This window comes from Bos grunniens, chromosome 12, assembly GCF_055505025.1.
Source record: "Bos grunniens cultivar Pamir isolate PY7600 chromosome 12, Bosgru_T2T1.0, whole genome shotgun sequence".
In the NCBI taxonomy this organism is placed as follows: domain Eukaryota; kingdom Metazoa; phylum Chordata; class Mammalia; order Artiodactyla; family Bovidae; genus Bos; species Bos grunniens.
Window position 1 is genome coordinate 44,267,829 of NC_141176.1, and position 23,718 is coordinate 44,291,546.

The 23,718-nt window shown below is 38.2% G+C and overlaps 1 protein-coding gene across 1 annotated transcript in view; it reads right to left on the minus strand.

Annotated features, from left to right (window-relative positions):
* KLHL1 (kelch like family member 1) overlaps positions 1-23,718 on the minus strand; it is a 541,880-nt gene that overhangs the window by 21,988 nt on the left and 496,174 nt on the right. The window contains exon 9 of the mRNA XM_086328513.1: positions 3,405-3,617. Within this exon, the coding sequence (XP_086184639.1) occupies positions 3,405-3,617 (213 nt within the window). The remainder of the gene's footprint in view (positions 1-3,404; positions 3,618-23,718) is intronic.

Here is a 23,718-nt window from a genome sequence, read left to right on the forward strand (position 1 = left end):
TCCAGTATTTTTTCCTGGAAAATTTTTTCCAGGAAAAACCCTGGTGGGCTCTCTCCATAGGGTCACAAAGAATTGGATACAAGTGAGTATGCACACATACACACTTCTATAAGAAATCATTGTAAAACAATTTTGGTCTGTGTACCTATTTATTTATCTATAAAACCGCCTTTACACTATCTGCTATTCCTAATGATTTGTTTGCCTGTGGTTATACACTAAGAAACATTCCTTACATTATATGTGCAAAGTAATTCTACAAGGGCAACATTATGTATCCTGATTTATTGATGATTTACATGTGAAATCATCAATATAGAATATATCTCATAAAAAGTGCAAAAATGTTATCAACCTGACACATGGTATGAGCTTGAATAAGAATAATAATGGTGCTGTGTGCTTCTGCATTACTTAAGCTATTCATTCTTACTGTACTCCTATAACTTAAAATAACTATACTTATTTAAATATAATCTTGCTTTATAAATGTATTCCTAGACTGTATTATTTATGCCTCTGTTCACAAACACCATTTTAATACATTAGAGAGTAAACTTAGGAAAGAATATGTGTATGAAATATCATTTAATTAGTGACATTTATATATAAGATATTTGCTGTGAAATTCAGAGGCTTGTCATATTCCTCTTCTTTGTCATTTTTTCCCAAGAATTTTACAGAGGAAAATGTGAATAACCTGCCATTCTGTTGGCAGTATTTTAAAATAAATGATTATATGTGTGTGTGTAAAAGTATACATCTATTAATTTGTATTCTGGCCACCATCCTCACTGTAGTACCTCTAGTTCCTAATTTCACTGGATAAGATAATGGTGGAATGAAACTATGGTAAGCTTAATGCCATTCTTTATATATATATATGTAAATCTACAGTCCATTTCATAGAGTAACAATATTGTTAGACATGTTTATCCAAGAAGGACCTCAAGTTTGAACAGAGCCTGTTTGCTATAAACTATCTCTTTCAATGACTTTATTCTCAGTAAAAATGCTCATTCATTTTTAGAAAAAAAATCATAAATGAGAGATAGCCCCCTTCTCCCACTGTCTATTCTGCTAACAGACATAAATATAAAGGATGTGGTCTCCTAATATTAAGAGGAAAATTGCTATGTTCATCAGTATGATATGCCAGACATCTCTTGTTCTTCTCTCAGGTACAAGGTCAGATAATGTCTTCCCACACTCTGAAAATTTCGGTGGCCATGAGACTGAGTTTTCAACAAAGCATAAATAAAGGAAAATTGTATTTTTAATATTTGAAGATTGAATCTTTATGAATGGATGAACAATGTAGTACCACTCTCTGGCTTTTCCCTTCTGACATTGAAACCAATAGGTGCTCGTATTTTATCTTGTATCTCATTCTGAGTACCAGAGTAATAAAATCATGGCTTTCATAGATATGTGGCATGAAAAATAAAAAGAGCTTGCAGTGTGAAGTCACTGAGAATTTTGAAGTTATTCACTACAGTAGAATTACTTATCCTATTCCAGCTGATTAAAAAAATAATTTCAGTATTCTCTAATCTCACTTCTTCATATATCAACATGTTTCCTTATGTAATCAGTTCAGTTGCTCAGTCGTGTCTGACTCTTTGAGACCCCATGGACTACAAGCCAGGGTTCCCTTTCCATCACCAATTCCTGGACTTTACTCAAACTCATGCCCAGTGAGTCGGTGATGCCATCCAACCATCTCATCTTCTGTTGTCCCCTTCTCCTCCAGTCTTCAATCATTCCCAGCATCAGGGTCTTTTCAGATGAGTCAGATCTTCGCATTAGGTGGCCAAAATATTGGAATTTCAGCTTCAGCATCAGTCCTTCCAATGAATATTCAGGACTGATTTCCTTTAGGATGGACTGGTTGGATCTCTGTGCAGTCCAAGGGACCCTCAAGAGTCTTCTCCAATAGCACAGTTCAAAAGCATCAATTCTTCGGTGCTCAGTTTTCTTTATAGTCCAACTCTCACATCCATACACGACTACAAGAGAAAACCAAAACTTTGACTAGATGGACTTTTGTTGGCAAAAGTCTGCTTTTTAATAAGCTGTCTAGGTTCGTTATAACTTTTCTTCCAAAGAACAAGTGTCTTAATTTCATGGCTGCAGTCACCATCTGCCGTGATTTTGGAGCCCAAGAAGATAAAGTCTGTCACTGTTTCCATTGTTTCCCCATCTATTTGCCATGAAGTGATGGGACCAGATGCCATGATCTTCGTTTTCTGAATGTTGAGCTTTAAGCCAACTTTTTCACTCTCCCCTTTGACTTTCATCAAGAGGGTCTTTAGTTCTTCTTCACTTTCTGCCATAAGGGTGCAGTCCTCTGCATATCTGAGGTTATTGATATTTCTCCTGGCAATCTTGATTCCAGCTTGTGCTTCATCCAGCCTAGCATTTCTCATGATGTATTCTGCATATAAGTTAAATAAACAGGGTGACAACATACAGCCTTGATGTACCCCTTTTCCGATTTGGAACTAGTCTATCTTTCCATGTCCAGTTGAAAATATAAATATCACTAAAAGTCTCTCTAATTCTTACTGCACATGACATAATAGTGCTAAGTGATGTGCTGCTATGAAAGAGAAATTTGTTATAACCATGCCAGAAGTGTGTCCATTGTTGGACCAAGACTGAAGCCAAGGTGACTTTTCACTCCAACCTCTGTGCACCTGCCATTTTTAGGAAGAGTTAAAAGAGGATCTATATTTCTGTTATACTTCAAAATTATAGAGAATACAGTTTTAATAAATCTGTCTTACATTGTGAAAGGTACAGCATTAAACAAAGCTCATAATTCATCTTTGTAAATTTGAAGTGAGTAGTAGAATGAATACGACAGGATGAATAAAACAAATAAATTAAATATTCAATTTTTTAAAGAAAATTAACAGGCATTCATACATTTAAAAAGTACTTACAGCTTTATTTTAAATGAACTTCTTGTTGACGTATGGCGAAACCAATACAATATTGTAAAGTAATTAGCCTCCAATTAAAATAAATAAATTTAAATTAAAAAATAAAATGTATTCATGAGACATTTAAAGATTACTTTAGGATTATGTGAATAAAACTGTAAGATTTCAAAAAATATTAGTTGAAAAGGTAAGAAAGAAAGAAAGAAGGAGGGAAGGAATGACAATGAGGAAAGAAAAAATAAGACATAGTATATTGTGTGTGTGTGTTTGTGTGATACATGAGCAAGAGAAAGAGAGAGAAGGAGAAAGAAAGAGACTAATGAAACAGCTCTAGGAGTTGAATTAACTTTCTTAGCTTAGGCAGATTGGGCATATTTTGTTGATATGGTCACTTGCATTAGGTATCAATGTAATTCACATTCTGTCTTTCATTTTAACCATGCATTGGGTTCTCACCTTTCTACATAGTCTAGTAGCCGAGAACAGTGATTTGAAGCAGGAGCATCATGACCTCCTACTGCATAAAGGAAACCATCGCATGTGGCCACTCCTACACCCCCTCTCCGCTTACACATTGGAGCACACATATTCCACTTATTTGTGTGAGGATCATAGTATTCCATTGAACTCAAACAGGAGCTTCCATCACGACCGCCAACTGAATACAACCTAAAAACACAATTGAGAAAACATGATTTAGTATATCAGTCTATATGACAAATGGAGGAAAGGAAAAGTCCTTGAAAAATAAAATTTCAATCACAACCTGAGCCTCCAATGTGTTAAAAAATCTTACTTCGCATGGAAATTTTTGTTAAAGGTACTCTATAACTAATTTCCTATACCTGGACTTCTTATGATTCTAATATACTGTATACTAGATGAAATTTAAACTACTATAGTTTTCTAACTACTATTTCTAGAATATTAGATTAAAACTGTTTTTACATATGTAATTAAATAATCTTAATGTATTATTTTAATAAATATCAAGGAATGTCTATTGTAAAAATAGTAAGATATTTATCTTCAATTTCTCTTGAAAATGAGGATAATCAGAAAAAAAATCAATTATTTTACTTGTTATTCAGCAATTGATTTTTCCAGTATGTAGATCATGCTTACTTCTTGTGCTCTGTATTCATAGTTTAGAACATTAAATAAATGAAATAATCTATACACATATTGTCATACTATCTTAATTAGTGTCTATACTATAGCTAATGTGTAATCTGGACAGACAAAACTTTATAGGAAAAAAGAGTACAACAATATTAGCCTGAGTAAATATTGCTGAAACTTACTTGATGCACTTATTTTGCTATTTCATTACTGAGAGTTATGATCGGAACCCAGGAAAATATATAATACAGCATAAATTTTACTTAAAATACATTCATAAATACAGAAGTAGAAATACATCATCCATTCCTAATAAAAATAAGTTTTGCTTATTTGATCCCAGTCATGAAGATTGGATCACATTAAGATACAGAGTTGTATTTATTTATTTACCCATTTATTCAGCACGTAAGTTTGAAGGCCTAGTACATGTCACATACCATCCAAAATTTTGTGAATGTATCCATAAACAAAACAAGAAGAAAATTCCATGCACTCAATTCTACTAGAGGGTATACAGACAGAATACACACTGTTGACACAGAGCAGGAAAGTGGGACCAGGAGTGAAACTGGTGGGAATGAGAGTTAGAACTGTAAATATCAATTACAATTAAAATGTGGTCACAATTTTAAACACCAGAAAAGGTCTCATTGAGAAGAAAAAGTTTGTCCAAGAATTTCATGAGAATAATAGTGGTTGGAGGTGAGTGCAGGAACTTCTAAGAGGGGAAAATTTGAAGCCAGCTAAACAGAGGAGGCTGGCACTCCATATTGTCATAAAGAGTAGAACATGACTGAGCAACTAACACTTTCACGTTCAAACAGATGAGTACAAAGTTTCAAGGGCAGCAGAGGCCAGAGCAGCAGGAGCAGAGATTATGGGCAGGGTGGGAGATGAGCTGATGGGTTCAGGTACAGGGACTTCACACAGGTGTTTAGATTTTGTCTATTCTCTAAAACAAATGTAGTCATTGACCCTAAGTGAAAGAGGAAGCCAAAATCCCATGGAAGGAGGAGCCTGGTGGGCTGCCGTCTATGGGGTCGCACAGAGTTGGACACGACTGAAGCGACTTAGCAGCAGCAGCAGCTGTTATTTTATAATTTACTAAAGTGTAACCTAGGTCATCAGTATTTTATTTCACATGGTAAAAGTCCATTTTAATGTTCTTCTCTGTATCGTTCCAATTTTAGTATATGTGCTGCCGAATCGAGCACAGAAAGAAAGTGAAGTCAGTCAGTCGTGTCCAGTTCTTTGGGACCCCATGGCCTGTAGCCTACCAGGCTCCTCTGTCCATGGGATTTTCCAGGCAAGAGTACTGGAGTGGGTTGCCATTTCCTTCTCCAGAGTATCTTCCCGACCCAGGGATTGAACCCAGGTCTCCCACATTGTAAGCAAGACACTTTACTGTCTGAGCCACCAGGGAAGTCCATTTTAATGTTCTTTACAGTATTATGTAGTCTACAGATTAACAATGAAATTAGTTTGGATAATGCAATATAAATTATTAATACTAGGGCAAAGCTGCTGGAAAATAATAAATATACTACATTTTTTTCCTTAAATAATCTGAAAAAGAAATGAGAAAATTGTATAGAAAAGATGAAAGTGTCATTTTGGACTGCTTTAATGGAGTCTTTATTAAAACCAACGGATGTATTTCAATACTAGAAAAGATTTTGCAGTTAGAAAAAAGTGTAATGCATACATAAAAATTCATCAGCAATTATCCAAGGTTATCTTCTCAGATCTCCTCTGACAAACTATTTAATCATAATTTAGAATGGTTCCCTATTTTATTTCACTACAATGACAAATTAAATGTTGAGAATATGAAGAGCAGAGAAGAATCTGATACTAGAAATAAAGGCACTGACAAAATAAAAAGTGACATCTGACAGTTTCATGGCAAGAAAAGGAAACATGACATTTTTAACTTAGAGTTGAACGATGAGTAGAAATTTGTAAGATAAAGAAATAGGGAAAAGTGTTACATACAGGGAAAGCATTATGCGTAAAGACAAGGGACATGAAAGGTCATAGCACATGATAAATAAAGAGTGGCAAGTATGTCATATTGATGGAACAGATGGTAGTAAACAGGGGAAAGGAGAGATGGCTGCTAGGATGAAAAGGACTGACTGAAAATGAAGAGCATTGTATGCTGTGCAATGGAGTTGGAATTTCATTCGGACACAATAAGGACAAAAAAAAATAAAATAACATTCTCAGGAGACATTAGTGTCATAAATCAGTTTGCTGTGAATATTGATCAGTATGTCCCTCCTTGCATGCAAAAATTGGCAGGAGGTCAAAAATAGCCTTAAGTAAACTCTTCTAGAATTTTGCTGAGAATGAATGAATCTTTCATACTATTTTCCCTAAATTATGTGTTTATTCAGCTTTACAGAAAACTTTTACATAAACTTTAGTAAACAGGCCTTCCTATTTTGAGATCTAGCTGCCAGTTGCCCATCTCAGTGCCATATATTTTAAATTCTAGTACAGGCATATGTCATTTTATGTATAATTTATGCATTTATTGCCTTTGATTGTACTCCACCTTGTGACATTTTGCAGATATTGCATTTTTTAACATAACAAAGTTATATGTCAATTCTGCATTTTCAAATAATAAAGTACTTTTTTAAATTAAGTAAGGTGTGTAGATTGTTTGTAAAGACATAATGCCATTTCAAACTTAATAAACTATGGTTTAGTGTAAATTTGCTGACCAAGGCCTATGTAGTCAAAGCTATGTTTTTCTAGTGGTCAGGTTCTGATGTGAGAGTTGTACCATAAAGAAGGCTGAGCGCCGAAGAATTGGTGCTTTTGAACCGTGGTTCTGGAGAAGATTTGAGTCCTTAGGACAGCAAGGAGATTCACCCAGTCAATCATAAGGGAAATGAACCCTGAATATTCATTGGAAGGACTGATGCTGAAGCCGAAGCTCCAATATTTTGGCTACCTAATGCAAAGAGCCTACTTACTGGAAAAGACCCTAATGATGGGAAAGATTGAAGGCAAAAAGAGAAGAAGGCAGCAGAGGATGAGACGGTTGGATAGCACCACTGACTCAATGGTCATGAACTTGGGCGAACTCTGGGAGATGGTGTGGGATAGGGAGACCTCGTTTGCTACAGTCCATGGAGTTGCAGAGTCAGGCACGACTTAGTGACTGAACAACAATAGTGTAAATACAATTTTCATATGCACTGGGAAACAACAAACAAACAAAAAAAATGTGTGACTCCATTTATCGCAATATATGCTTTATTACAGTGGTCTGGAATCAAACCTGCAATGTCTTTGGGGTATGGTTGTCCATACAATATGGCAGTTGGAGGAAATAAATTCTGCATTATTTAAAGATATGAGTTCAAATGTAAGGAGGGTTTGTTGATATGTTGAGATCCAGGCTGCTTCCAACTTTCAATCTATCATCTGTAGGATGACTTATGTGCTAAGCTGTGTGTGACTTTTGCCACCCCAAGGACTGTAGCCCACCAGGCTTCTCTGTCCATGGAATTTTCCAAGCAAGAATATTGGAGTGGATTGCCATTCCCTAGTCCCACCAGGGTGATGCAGAGAGATTTAGGTGAATGCCGTTTACTTGGAGGGCTTTTTTTCACATCTGGAGTTTTTAATTATCATCTTTAAAGGGATTGCCAGCAAACTTGTTGCTCTGAAGGGCAATATTGTGTTTATTATTTCAGTCAAGGAACGAATCTGCTCTCTGTCCCTCAAAAAGACATTGCTATCTTCCAAAGCTATTACATTTACAAATAACCTTGAAAATATGTTGAAAAAAAAGTTGTCTTTTTCTTTCTTTCTTTTTTTTTTTTTTGCCTTGAAATGTGTAACAATATTAAAGCTTTGTGGAGAATTTTCTACAATTGTTCTGGTCCTGATGGTAGAGTTCTAACTATTACAACAATAGTTCAAACAGAAAGATGGAGGAGAAATAGAAGGAATATAATCCTTCCCCTTTAAGTTTCATCTTTTAAGTTGCACAACTCACTTTTTATCTCCTGTTGACCAGAAATTAGCTACATGACAATACCTAATTGATCAGGTGCTGGGAAAATTTGTCTTTATTTTAGGTGGTCTCCTGCCTAGCTAACAGTGCTGTGCATACTATCATATAAAAAAGAGTGAATGAGTATTAAGAGGCAATTAGAAGCTTCTGTCATAGCACTAGATCCTTTCCAGCACTGTGTGCCATTGTGGATTCTGTCCTAGGTACCTTGTTATTATATAAGGTGGATTACTGTTCATTTTTCTCTCATTAATCAGTTCAGGTACATCTCCAAGAGAAAGTCTTTTTTTATCCCATTTTGTCTTTTCCCCAGAAATCTGTTATTTATAATCTGTATTCTAGGGAAAGTTATTTAATATGTGGCATATTTTATCACTGGCTTCCCTGGTGGCTCAGATGATAAACAATCTGCCTGCAATATGAGAGACCTAGGTTCAATCCCTGGGTTGGAAGGTACCCTAGAGAAGGGAATGGCAACCCAGTCCAGTATTCTCCTATGGAGAATTTCATGGACAGCAGAGCCTGGCAAGCTACAGTTCATGGGGTGACAAAGAGTTGGATGTGACTGAGAGACTAATCCACACACACATACTTTATCATAACTCAATGACACATACATAACTTGAGGGATGGTTATAGAAATTGTGGTATATATAACACCTTAGAAAAAACTCTAGATCCAGAACTTTGTTTGGTCTTTTGTTTTTCAATTGATGGAGAACTCTTTCATCTCACCCCAGGCTTGTCATACCTGCTACCAGAATACTCCTGCATGTGCCTTTTAGTGAGTAATTTCCATGAGAGGTTCTTGAGGAGTGTCTGACAATACAGTGAGAGGGATTTCAGTAAGCTTACACAATTGGCTGTATGACTGCTTTTATTCCCACTTGAGACAGGCCTAGAATCTGGAATGCTTTGCTGAAATGTGGCAATCCTTGCACCTGGATATAGCTTGAGAAACAAAATGTAGAGAAACTCTATGGGACTAAAAATAACTGCACACATGCACAGTTAGGACAAATTCTGGAGAGAAGATACAAAGCAACCTAACTGCCACTTTTGAAGAGCCTTGAGAAAAGCAGAATAGTGTGCATGTCCCCTGCCTAAAACTTTGCCTCAGGGGTGGGCAAAATACCTAAGCTGCCCCTCTGGCCCATCCCCTGGACTTGGCCCTACCCTCATTCTGTATAAGGAAAGAGCTTGCCTCCCACTGGGACCAAGCCAGCAAGGGAATTTATTTTTTATTCTTTTCCCCACTGCTGCAGCAGGAGCCTCAATAAAGCCTTGACTGAATTTTTTGTCTGGCTGCTAATCAATTTCTAATAATTGTGGAAGGCCAAGAACCCTGGTTGGTAATGTTGCCAAATGTTGGTATGTGTGGAAAACTCAATCTCAGACTTTGTTGTGTATTGGCTTACTATAATTTCAAATCAATTTGTTCATCACCAAAAAGCAAAGTTGTTTTCAGAAGAAAAGTTATTTTGATATAAGAACGAAGTAAATTGTGTCTGAATGTTATCATCTCATGTGCTCTGATTGTAAACAGTAGCTCAGCTGCTGAGGGGCCCTAGCTGCGGGTTTTTCAATAAAAGCCGGTGGACAAGAACTACACCAGAGGGAATATTTAGACTATAAATACAGAGTTTGTGAGAGTTACTCCAGAGTTTCCTCCTGAACCAAGCCAATCTAGCTCTTCAAAGACCTTGAGCATTAATTTCTGTCACAATTAAGGTGACTATTTTATCAGCAGCAGTGAAAAATCAGGCAAGAACCCCAGGAATATCAGCCTGCTCTTCAGTACAAACACCATCAGGGTTCCCTGCAAGGTGCTCTAGCAACTGAGGAACTTACAGTTTTTCACTGCTCACTGGGCATTAGCTCTTGGTTGGCAAAACTGCCCCACTGGACATTAGTTGTTGGTTGGCAAAACTTCTTCCAGAAACCAAAACTCAGAAAGAATATATTTCAACTAAATTTGAACTGTATTTTTATCTTCTCCCCTTGCCTGGAACAATGGTATATTTAATCTAACATGGGTTTGTTATTTATTTATTAGCTTATTAAGAGATATCACCCTGTATGCTATCCATTTGTGAATTTCCTACAGGGATTTTGTTTTTAAAATATTGGCAAAGACAATCTCAGGTCCTGAGCATAATTTGTTGCCCCAAACATAACGGACTTATTGTTATTATAGCAGATGACTAAGGTAAGGCAGAACACTTACCTTATTTTATTAGAAAGTGGCTCTACTTTCTAAAAAAAAAAAATCTCTGAAGATTATAAACACAGAAATTAATTTAGGTTTATGAGCTACATCCCACAACCTGATAGAGTTTACTAACCCAAAAGCTGGCAGAAACAGTCACTTCCATTTTAATCCCTCAAAGTTTTCTTGCCAAATCTCACTCTATGCCTATTACAACTCTAAATTTCTTTCTTCTTCTATTTCTTATTCCCCATATTAATAAATGTAAGTTCTCTGAGGGTGGGTTGGATTTATTTTCTTTGATATGTCATCATAGCAAGTATGTATTTGTAATTTTTAATGAATAAAGCAAAGCACTCATTTCTAATTCTTGAGAAAGAATGATTTATAAATGATGCTTGTCAAAGAAAAGGCACCTGTTTAAGTCCCACTGATATAAGATATTGAGAAATTGCAGAGAAAAGTATCAATCATGTGTCTTAGGAACACAAAAGATGGAAAGGTTAATTTTAAATGAGTGGATTTTATAAGGGTTCAGGTAAACTTCCAAACTCATTCTATGAGACCACCATCACCCTAATTCCAAAACCTGACAAAGATGCCACAAAAGAAAACTATAGGCCAATATCACTGATGAACATAGATGCAAAAATCCTTAACAAAATTCTAGCAATCAGAATCAAACAACACATTAAAAAGATCATACACCATGACCAAGTGGGCTTTATCCCAGGGATGCAAGGATTCTTCAATATCTGCAAATCAATCAAAGTAATACACCACATTAACAAATTGAAAAATAAAAGCCATATGATATTTCAATAGATGCAGAGAAAGACTTTGACAAAATTCAACATCCATCTATGATAAAGACTCTCTAGAGAGCAGGAATAGAAGGAATATACCTCAACATAATAAAAGCTATATATGACAAACCCACAGCAAACATTATCCTCAATGGTGAAAAATTGAAAGCATTTCCCCTAAAGTCAGGAACAGGACAAGGGTGCCCACTTTCACCACTATTATTCAACACAGTTTTGGAAGTTTTGGCCACAGCAATCAGAGAAGAAAAATAAATAAAAGGAATCCAAATTGGAAAAAATTAAGTAAAACTCTCACTATTTGCAGATGACACGATCCTCTACATAGAAAACCCTAAAGACTCCACCAGATAATTACTATGCTAAGTCGCTTCAGTCGTGTCCGACTCTGTGCGACCCCACAGATGGCAGCCCATGAGGCTTCCCCGTCCCTGGGATTCTCCAGGCAAGAACACTGGAGTGGGTTGCCATTTCCTTCTCCAATGCATGAAAGTGAAAAGTGAAAGTGAAGTCGCTCAGTCGTGTCCAACTCCACGACCCCATGGACTGCAGCCCACTAGGAACCTCCATCCATGAGATTTTCCAGGCAAAAGTACTTGAGTGGGGTGCCATTGCCTTCTCCAAGAAAATTACTAGAGCTAATCAATGAATATAGTAAAGTTGCAGGATATAAAAGCAACACACAGAAATCCCTTGCATTCCTATACACTAATAATGAGAAAATAGAAAGAGAAATTAAGGAAACAATTCCATTCACCATTGCAACGAAAAGAGTAAAATACTTAGGAATATATCAGAGAAGGCAATGGCACCCCACTCCAGTACTCTTGCCTGGAAAATCCCATGGACGTAGGAGCCTGTTAGGCTGCAATCGATGGGGTCGCTAAGAGTCGGACACGACTGAGCGACTTCACTTTCACTTTTCACTTTCATGCATTGGAGAAGGAAATGACAGCCCACTCCAGTGTTCTTGCCTGGAGAATCCCAGGGACTGGGGAGCCTGGTGGGCTGCCGTCTATGGGGTCACACAGAGTCGGACACGACTGAAGTGACTTAGCATAGAATATCTACCTAAAGAAACTAAAGACCTATATATAGAAAACTATAAAACACTGGTGAAAGAAATCTAAGAGGACACTAATAGATGGAGAAATATACCATGTTCATGGATCTGAAGAATCAATATAGTGAAAATGAGGATACTACACAAAGCAATCTATAGATTCAATGCAATCCCTATCAAGCTACCAATGGTATTTTCCATAGAGCTAGAACAAATAATTTCACAATTTGTATGGAAATACAAAAAAACTCGCATAGCCAAAGCAATCTTGAGAAAGAAGAATGGAACTGGAGGAATCAATCTGCCTGACTTCAGGCTCTACTACAAAACCACAGTCGTCAAGACAGTATGGTACTGGAACAAAGACAGAAATATAGATCAATGGAACAAAATAGAAAGCCCAGAGATAAATCCATGTACCTATGGACACCTTATCTTTGACAAAGGAGGCAAGAATATACAATGGAGAAAAAACAATCTCTTTAACAAGTGTTGCTGGTAAAACTGGTCAGCCACTTGTAAAAGAATGAAACTAGAACACTTTCTAACCCCATACACAAAAATAAATTCAAAATGGATTAAAGATCTAAATGTAAGACCAGAAACTATAAAACTCCTAGAGGAGAACATAGGCAAAACACTCTCCGACATACATCACAGCATGATCCTCTATGACCCACCTCCCAGAATATTGGAAATAAAAGCAAAAATAAACAAATGGGACCTAATTAAAATTAAAAGCTTCTGCACAGCAAAGGAAACTATAAGTAAGGTGAAAACACAGCCCTCAGAATGGGAGAAATTAATAGCAAATGAAGCAACTGACAAACAACACATCTCAAAAATATATGAGCAACTCCTGCAGCTCAATTCCAGAAAAATAAATGGCCCAATCAAAAAATGGGCCAAAGCACTAAATAGACATTTCTCCAAAGAAAACATACAGATGGCTAACAAACACATGAAAAGATGCTCAACATCACTCATTATCAGAGAAATGCAAATCGAAACCACAATGAGGTACCATTTCACGCCAGTCAGAATGTTGCTATCCAAAAGTCTACAAGCAATAAATGCTGGAGAGGATGTGGATAAAAGGGAACCCTCTTACACTGTTGGTGGGAATGCAAACTAGTACAGCCACTATGGAGAACAGTGTGGAGATTCCTTAAAAAACTGGAAATAGAACTGCCATATGACCCAGAAATCCACTTCTGGGCATACACACCAAGGAAACCAGAATTGAAGGAGACACGTGTACCCCAATGTTCATTGCAGCATTGTTTTTAATAGCCAGGACATGGAAACAACCTAGGTGTCCATCAGCAGATGAATGGATAAGAAAGCTGTGGTGCATATACACAATGGAGTATTACTCAGCCATTAAAAAGAATACATTTGAATCAGTTCTAATGAGGTGGATGAAACTGGAGCCTATTCTACAGAGTGAAGTAAGCCAGAAAGAAAAACACTAATAAAGTATGCTGGTGCTACTGCTGCTAAGTCTCTTCAGTCACGTCTGGCTCTGTGTGACCCCTTAGGCGGCAGCCCACCAGGCTCCACAGTCCCTGGGATTCTCTAGGCAAGAACACTGGAGTGGGTTGCCATTACCTTCTCCAATGCAGGAAAGTGAAAAGTGAAAGGAAAGTCGCTCAGTCCTGTCTGAGTCTTCGTGAGCCCATGAACTGCAGTCCACCAGGCTCCTCCATCCATGTGATTTTCCAGGCAAGAGTGCTGGAGTGGGGTACCATTGCCTTCTCCGCCAATACAGTATACTAACGCATATATATGGAATTTAGAAAGATGGTAACGATAGCCCTGTATGCGAGAGAACAAAAGAGACACAGATGTATAGAACAGACTTTTGGACTCTGTGGGAGAGGGAGAGGGTGGGATAATTTGGGAGAATGGCATTGAAGCCAGTACAATATCATATAAGAAACGAATCGCCAGTCGTTTTGATGGAGGATACAGGATGCTTGGGGCTGGTGCATTGGGATGACCCAGAGGGATGGTACGGGGAGTGAGGTGGGAGGGGGGTTCAGGATGGGGAGCACGTGTACACCTGTAGTGGATTCATGTTGATGTATGGCAAAACCAATACAATATTGTAAAGTAATTAGCCTCCAATTAAAATAAATAAATTTAAAAAAATAAATAATTACAAATTAAAAAATAAAAATAAATAAAAGGGTTCATGGAAAAGGTGCAGATTAAATTAGGTCTTGGATGATGGAGGTATTATAAATGATCTCGTTTAGGTTTTATTTAGGTAAAGTTAACATTTTAATATATTTTAATGATTTCTTACACTATTGTTCTCAAGTACAATAAACTGAATCCTATTAGTATCAATCTTGCCACATGGAACTTAATGCATAAAAAGATCTAGAGTTGTGACAGGCTATCAATCTAGAGAATTTCCAAATGTATCCAATGACCAGATGAAAATCTGAGGAGAGAAACTAAGTGGACAGTGGACAGTCACAAATTATTAAGGAAAACATGGAAGGGAAGTTGAGGCAGAGAAATGAGTATTTGAAAAGGCAAAAGAGTGTGAACGATCAAGCAGTTCATTATGCCTATGATGTAGGGTGTTTCTAAGGCAGATGTTTAAGAGTGAAGACTGGAGAAGGAAGGAGAGGTCCTTTTCATGAAACCACTGTATTTCAGATTGAGGAGTTTGGCAGCAGCTATACTCAAATAGGGAACCAAGATGAACTGTCTTGAGACAGGCCGGACTCGAGACCCTTGCTACAGTGCTTGTAAAACAGTCTGGGACCTGGAATCCTTTCTTTACTGCAGTGCTTGCACCTGGATGAACAACTCTTACAGCAACAAAATACAAAGAAACTATAATGGACTAAAAATAGCATGCCCACTGGGGGCAAGGAGAAGGCAATGGCACCCCACTCCAGTACTCTTGCCTGGAAAATCCCATGGATGGAGGAGCCTGGTAGGCTGCAGTCCATGGGGTCACTAAGAGTCGGATACGACTGAGCATCTTCACTTTCATTTTCACTTCCCTGCATTGGAGAAGGAAATGGCAACCCACTCCATTGTTCTTGCCTGGAGAATCCCAGGGACGGGGGAGCCTGGTGGGCTGCCATCTATGGGGTCGCACAGAGTCGGACACGACTGAAGCGACTAAGCAGCAGCAGCACTGGGGGCAAATCATTAACAAAAAGATACAAAAAGACCAAAACCTAACAAAAACAAGATGTTGGGAGCAAAAGCAGGGTACTGCACATGCACTCTGCTACAGCACCACTAGGAGTGGGCAGATAACCTATCTCTCAAACCCAATCACTGGACCCACCTATACCCCATAGTAGGAAACATCTTGCCCCAATTCAGGGAGCAAGCAAGGAAAGATCTAGTTTTTGATTCCCATTTCTGCAGCAAGAGCCCCAGTAAAGCCTTGTCTGAATTTGTTGCCTGGCCTCATCAATTTCTATTGACTATGAGGCCAAGAACCATGATTAGTAACATAATGTTGCAATACATTTTAATTCTGAGGCATGGTTTATCAAGTAATCACTTTGAGCCACTGGAATACATCTTAATCAATCTACTTCTCTTATAAGATTCTAATAATTTTATAAATGATACTTCAGCCAGAGTGATTTTTATAAAGTTGAAATACAACCGTATTCAGTTCAGTTCAGTCGCTTAGTCGTGTCTAACTCTTTGTGACCCCATGAATCACAGCACGCCAGGCCTCCCTGTCCATCACCAACTCCCGGAGTTCACTCAGACTCACGTCTATCGAGTCTGATACCATCCAGCCATCCAGCCATCTCATCCTCTGGCGTCCCCTTCTCCTCCTGCCCCCAATCCCTCCCAGCATCAGAGTCTTTTCCAATGAGTCAACTCTTTGCATGAGGTGGCCAAAGTACTGGAGTTTCAGCTTCAGCATTATTCCTTCCAAAGAAATCCCAGGACTGGTCTCCTTCAGAATGGACTGGTTGGATCTCTTTGCAGTCCAAGGGACTCTCAAGAGTCTTCTCCAACACCACAGTTCAAAAGCATCAATTCTTTGGTGCTCAGCCTTCTTCACAGTCCAACTCTCACATCCATACATGACCACAGGAAAAACCATAGCCTTGACTAGACGGACCTTTATTGGCAAAGTAATGCCTCTGATTTTCAATATGCTCTCTAGGTTGGTCATAACTTTCCTTCCAAGGAGTAAGCATCTTTTAATTTCATGGCTTCAATCACCATCTGCAGTGACTTTGGAGCCCCCCAAAAATAAAGTCTGACACTGTTTTCACTGTTTCCCCATCTATTTCTCATGAAGTGATGGGACCAGATGCCATGATCTTCGTTTTCTGAATGTTGAGTTTTAAGCCAAATTTTTCACTAACCACTTTCACTTTCATCAAGAGGCTTTTTAGTTCCTCTTCACTTTCTGCCATAAGGGTGGTGGCATCTGCATATCTGAGGTTATTGATATTTCTCCCGACAATCTTGATTCCAGCTTGTGTTTCTTCCAGTCCAGCGTTTCTCATGATGTACTCTGCATATAAGTTAAATAAGCAGGGTGACATATACAGCCTTGACGTACTCCTTTTCCTATTTGGAACCTGTCTGTTGTTCCATGTCCAGTTCTAACTGTTGCTTCCTGACCTGCATATAGATTTCCCAAGAGGCAGGTCAGGTGATCTGGTATTCCATCTCTTTCAGAATTTTCCACAGACTATTGTGATTCACACAGTCAAAGGCTTTGGCATAGTCAAAAAGCAGAAATAGATGTTTTTCTGGAACTCTCTTGCTTTTTGCATGATCCAGCGCATGTTGGTAATTTGATCTCTGGTTCCTCTGCCTTTTCTAAAACCAGCTTGAACATCTGGAAGTTCACAGTTCACCTATTGCTGAAGCCTGGCTTGGAGAATTTTGAGTGGTTCAGTGGTTAAGAGTTTGCCTACTAATACAGAGGATACAAGTTCAATCCCCAGGTGGGGAGCTAAGAAACCCCTACACATGCCTCACAGCCAAAAATAACTGAATAAAAAGCAACCATATTACTGCTCTTTTAAAACATTTTATATTTTTACCATGGCCATATGTCTATATGACGTGGAGGCTGCCATCATCTCCAATTTGGGGGGACCACTCTTTCTCATTATATTCCATCCAAACATAAAATTTTCTCCTTTTGTCTGCATTTCACACTCAGGAACTGGCCACAGCTTGTTCTTCTCATTGTAATACTTCCTCATTTTCTGCGAATCTGCTAAGTCAATCATGTCCCAGTTTAGAAATTATTTCTTCCAGAGGCAATTCAAAAACCTCCTAAACCTATTAATAGCCCTCAGTAAGACCAAGAAAACAAGCTATTTTTTTTAATGTGTTAATCTAATATAATACAATTTTAATACAAACTGCTTGTAATATGGAAGAATGAATCTGACTCCATATTAAATCTGTTTATTTTACTTTAGCCTTTGCATTCTATGGCTTTTGCTTTAAGTTCAGAGCGTTACCCACAGCCTGAAATATACAGGATACAGACTTTCAAGGCTCTGATCTTTAAGGGTATAACACTTTCCTGTTAGGTAGGAAGTTAAGCATGAGCAAAAAGGGCTGGCTTAGATGAAAGTGAAAGTGGAGAGTGAAAAAGTTGGCTTAAAGCTCAACATTCAGAAAACGAAGATCATGGCATCCGGTCCCATCACTTCATGGGAAATAGATGGGGAAACAGTGGAAAGAGTGTCAGAATTTATTTTTCTGGGCTCCAAAATCGCTACACATGGTGACCGCAGCCATGAAATTAAAAGATGCTTACTCCTTGGAAGGAAAGTTATGACCAACCTAGAGAGCATATTCAAAAGCAGAGACATTACTTTGCCAACGAAGGTCCATCTAGTCAAGGCTATGGTTTTTCCTGTGGTCATGTATGGATGTGAAAGTTGGACTGTGAAGAAGGCTGAACACCAAAGAACTGATGCTTTTGAACTGTGGTGTTGGAGAAGACTCTTGAGAGTCCCTTGGACTGCAAGGAGCTCCAACCAGTCCATTCTGAAGGAGATCAGCCCTGGGATTTCTTTGGAAGGAATGATGCTAAAGCTGAAACTCCAGTACTTCAGCCACCTCATGTGAAGAGTTGACTCATTGGAAAGGACTCTGATGCTGGGAGGGATTGGGGGCAAGAGGAGAAGGGGGTGACAGAGGATGAGATGGCTGGATGGCATCACTGACTCGATGGACATAAGTCTGAGTGAACTCTGGGAATTGGTGATGGACAGGGAGGCCTGGCGTGCTGTGATTCATGGGGTCGCAAAGAGTCGGACACGACTGAGTGACTGATCTGATCTGATCTGATCTAGCTGAAAAGGATGCAAGCTGATATTGAAATCCTATCCCGAACATGTCCAGGAGAGCTCACAGATATGCTACAAAAATAACAACAGACTTTTCCAACTACTGTGCATGCGCCCTAGGCACACTGTGGACACAAACTAACTACAGGGGCTACTTCAAGTAACCATAGGCAGCTAGGAGCTGCTTAAGGATTCATAAATATAAATATTTTATACACACAGACGTCTCTACACAGGGACATAATGAGATGGCCAACACTGAAATCAGATTGAATATATTCTTTGCAGCCAAAGATGGAGAGGCTCTATACAGTCAGCAAAAACAAGACTGGGAGCTGACTGTGACTCAGATCGTGAACTCCTTATTGCCAAATTCAGACTGAAATTGAAGAAAGTAGGCAAAACCACTAGACCATTCAGTTATGACCTAAATCAAATCCCTTATGATTGATTACACAGTGGGAGTGAGAAATAGATTTAATGGACTAGATTTGATAGAAAGAGTGCCTGATGAACTATGGACAGAGATTTGGGACACTGTACAGGTGACAGGGATCAAGAACATCCCCAAGAAAAAGAAATGCAAAGAAAAAAAAATGGCTCTCTGAGGAGGCTTTACAAATAGCTGTGAAAGAAGATAAGTGAAAGGCAAAGGAGAAAAGGAAAGACATACCCATTTAAATGCAGAGTTCCAAAAAATAGCAAGGAGAGATATGAAAGCCTTCCTCAGTGATCAGTGCAAAGAAATAGAGGAAAACAAAAGACAAGGAAAGACTAGAGATTTCTTCAAGAATATTAGAGATATCAAGGGAACATTTCATGCAAAGATGGGCTTAAAAAAGGAGAGAAAAGGTCCCTGCTTCTGTAGGGACCTAACAGAAGCAGAAGATACTAAGAAGAGGTTGTATAGAAGATTTGTACAAAAAAGATCTTCATGACCCAGATAATCATGATGGTGTGATCACTCACCTACAGCCAGACCTGGAGTGTGAAGTCAAGTGGGACTTAGGAAGCATCATTACAAACAAAGCTAGTGGAGGAGATGGAATTCCAGTTGAGCTATTTAAAATCATAAAAGATGATGCCGTGAAAGTGCTGCACACAAAATGCGAGCAAATTTGGAAAACTCAGCAGTGGCCACGGGACTGGAAACAGTCAGTTTTCATTTCAATACCAAAGAAAGGCAATAACAAAGAATGCTCAAACTACCACACAATTTCACTCATCTCACTCGCTAGCAAAGTAATGCTTAAAATTCTCCAAGCCAGGCTTCAAGAGTATATGAACTGTGAACTTCCAGATGTCAAGCTGGTTTTAGAAAAGGCAGAAGAACCAGAGATCAAATTGCCAACATCCACTGGAACACTGAAAAATCATACAGTTTCAGAAAAACCTCTATTACTGCTTTATTGACTATGCCAACACCTTTGACCCTGTTCCTCACAATAAACTGTGGAAAATTCTTAAAGAGATAGGAATACCAGACCACCTGACCTGCCTCTTGAGAAACCTGTATGCAGGTCAGAAGCAACAGTTAGAACTGGATATGGAACAACAGACTTGTTGAAAATAGGAAAAGGAGTACATCAAGGCTGTATATTGTCACCCTGCTTATTTAACTTATATGCAGAATACATCATGAGAAATGCTGGGCTGGATGAAGTACAAGCTGGAATCAAGATTGCTGGGAGAAATATCAATAACCTCATATATGCAGATGACACTATGCTTATGGCAGAAATTGAAGAAGAGTCTCTTGATGAAAGTGAAAGAGTTGAGTGAAAAAGTTGGCTTAAAATTCAACATTCAGAAAACTAAGGCATCCGGACCCATCACTTCATAGCAAATAGATGGGGAAACAGTGTAAACAGTGGTTGACTTTATTTTGGGGGGCTCCAAAATTATTGCAGATGGTAATAACAGCCATGAAATTAAAAGGTGCTTATTCCTTGGAAGGGAAGTCATGACCAACTTAGACAGCATATTAAAAAGCAGAGACAATAATTTGCCAACAAAAGTCTGTCTCATTGAGGATATGGTTTTTCCAGTAGTCATGTATGGATGTGAGAGTTAAACTATAAAGAAAGCTGAGCACTGAAGAATTGATGATTTTGAACTGGAGTTCTGGAGAAGACTCTTGAGAGTCCCTTGGACTCCAAGGAGGTCCAAGCAGTCCACCCTAAAAGAGATCAGTCCTGAGTGTTCATTGGAAGGACTGATGCTGAAGTTGAAACTCCAATACTTTGGCCACCTGATGTGAAGAGCTAACTCTTGAAAAAACCCTGATGCTTGGAAAGATTGAAGGCAGGAGGAGAAGGGGACAACAGAAGATGAGATGGTTGGATGGCATCACTGACTCAATGGAGATGAGTTTGAATAAACTCCTGGAGTTGGTGATGGACAGGGAGGCCTGGCGTTCTGTGGTCCATTGGGTCACGAAGAGTCAGACATGACTGAATGACTGAACTGAACTGAACTGAACATACATCTGATTATAGTAGACTGAATTATGGAAGACATGTGCAACAGAGCCTGCTTTTATGTAACTTGCAACTATCAATCAGCCTTAAGTATATGCCAATTTTTATTCCCTTTCCTGATTGGTAGTGAGTAGAAGCCCTGTTTTGAACAGTGCACAACCAAGAGGAGGAGACAGGAAGTAAAAAGGAAAGTCAAGCAGTCATCAGAACTCATTCAGGGTTGCCACACTCCCATGTCTTGGAAGATCTGTCTACTTGAGCTGTAACTGAGCTGTAACTTGTCTCTTGCTTTAAACTTTAGTCCTTTGTTCCAAATCTTTGCTGTGATGAGGCAAGAATAGAGGAAGATAAATAAACTGGTGTGACATTTCCATTCATGTAGAGATAAAAAGTTGCAGAACAGATAATAACATTTGACATGGAAGTTTACAGGAACATTGTGGTTTGACATCCATGGACAGCTGCAGGAAAAAAGCATGTCAACACTAAGAATTTTGAACCAACCAACCGTATCCCTCCTTCACTTTGCCTTTAAAACTATCTTGCTGAAATCCATCAGGGAATTCAAGGTTTTGGGCTTGGAATGAGCCACCTATCCCCTTTCACAGCCCTGCATTAAACCTTTCTCTCTTACAAACTCCAACGTTTGATTTGGCTTCATTGTGCCTTGAGCACATGAACTTGTGCTTTGTAACATGTATATAGTACAAAGTCATTTACAATTTGTGGTTTCATTTTTAAGAAAAAGAATATCAAATTTTTGATACACAAACAGAAATTGTCTTAGCACCATGTAAGTGACAAGTGTAAGGTATGGTGATAGATATTGGACTGTACTGGAAAAAACAACAGACATGATTCCTGCTCTTATGCTATTTCAAGGTCCAAAAACTTAAGATTGCACAGAAACAGTAGCTTCTTCCTTATTAACATGAGGTTTTGAATGACTGAATCAGTTTTGCTGTGGTTAATCATGAAAAAAAAAAAAAAAAAAGCAGGTGTTTTTGTCTGTTTTCCAAATTCTTTAGGGGCTGTAGCATACATTCATTAAAATTTCAGCCTATTTATGGATGCAATTAGGCAGTATGAGTGTCTGTTTTATGAGCTAACTCAAGAGGTAAAGAGAAAAAAAAAAAAAAAAACAGAAAGTCCTTTCAGTTACAAAACAAAACTTGAAAGAACAAAATTAAGGCAAAGAGTAAATAAGAAACAAAAAGAATTAGTAGTGTAGCCATTATTTGGAGAGTTTGAGGTTTAATATGGTCAACCCTCACACCAGAGTGTCTAATCACTGTTTTGTTATATTTAATTTCCTTTATACATCAAGTAAGTCTTGGATGGTGCTGGCCTGAGATGTATATCTACCATTTAGCTCAATCTGCTAATTGGAAGACTGACCAAAATGTTTTATAAAATTGCTGTAATTTTACTCTTGAGTTCATCAGAATATACTAATTAATTTTAAGTGGTGAACCAATGTCATGTTTTTCCACAACAAAGGGTAGTATGAAGAATCTAAACTCAAGAGGGCTACTCACTGGCTTTTATTATCCTTATTTGGGAAAATTATTCAAAATAATGTTTAAAGAAGCAGCAGTCAGGTTAGAATGGCACATTAGTGAGATGTGAGACTAAAACAAGAGGGGAAAAAAAGCTATGTCATTAGGAGTGAGAGAAAAATAGACTACAGTCAGAGGGTGATATTGAAACAATTTTCTGATATGGATCTGAAGTAAAGGTCACTTTATAGTGATCATTTTTTTTCTCTGAGTAAAACAGGAAAAGCAATCAGACATTAAGAGATAGTCATTAAACAACAGAATTTTGAGACAATTAAATCATATTCAGGAGAATTAAACAAAATAACCCAAATGAGATATATGTTATTCTGAGTTAAAGGAGAAAGATTATTTGAAGTAAAATAAAAGTCATTTCAAATATTTTCTTAAAATGGGGTTAAAATTTGGGAAAATAAACTCAATTAAAACATAAACAATTTTGAGAATAAAAATTTTATATACTCTCACACTCTGATATTTGATATAAAGAATATTATTAGAGTAAAATAGGACCTTTTGGATATTACATATCCTAGCTGATTAAAAAAAAAAAAAAAATACAAGTGAGATGGGGGATAGATGGTCCCTGGGCTGGACATCTGGTGTTTTTTAAGTGGAATAAAATTCAAGGTTTGTTCTTACCCAGACACCCAAGGAGAAAGCTAGTGACAAAAGCTGAGCTCTGCTAAAGTAGAGATAAGATGCCCACTCCTGAGGTCAAGGAAGACTTCCTTGTCTGCCTATGGCACCGGAAGGCTTCTTTGGGCTCAAAAAGGGAGTGGGGCCCCATCCAATAAAAAATGTGTACATGCACCCATAGGTCTCTGTGGTGGAATCCATCTTAGAAAAAAGTTACACATGCATCTTGAGGAAGATCCACGAACCTGTCAGATGTGAAGAGAGAAACAAAATAATCGACCAAAGATAAATAAAGACCTGGAAGGACTGGACTATGTAAGTGATTTACCTTTAAAGATTAATCATCTCTTTGCTGCACTCCTCCTCGCTCAGGACGCCAGTACTCCTCTCCAGGTGTGTGTCTCCGCCTAGTTTCTGACTCATTGTGCTCCTCTTCATTAGAGAAGAAGTTCATACCCTTTCTCTCTGATTGTGTATTTCTGCCTAGCTTCTGACTTAAACAAATTGCG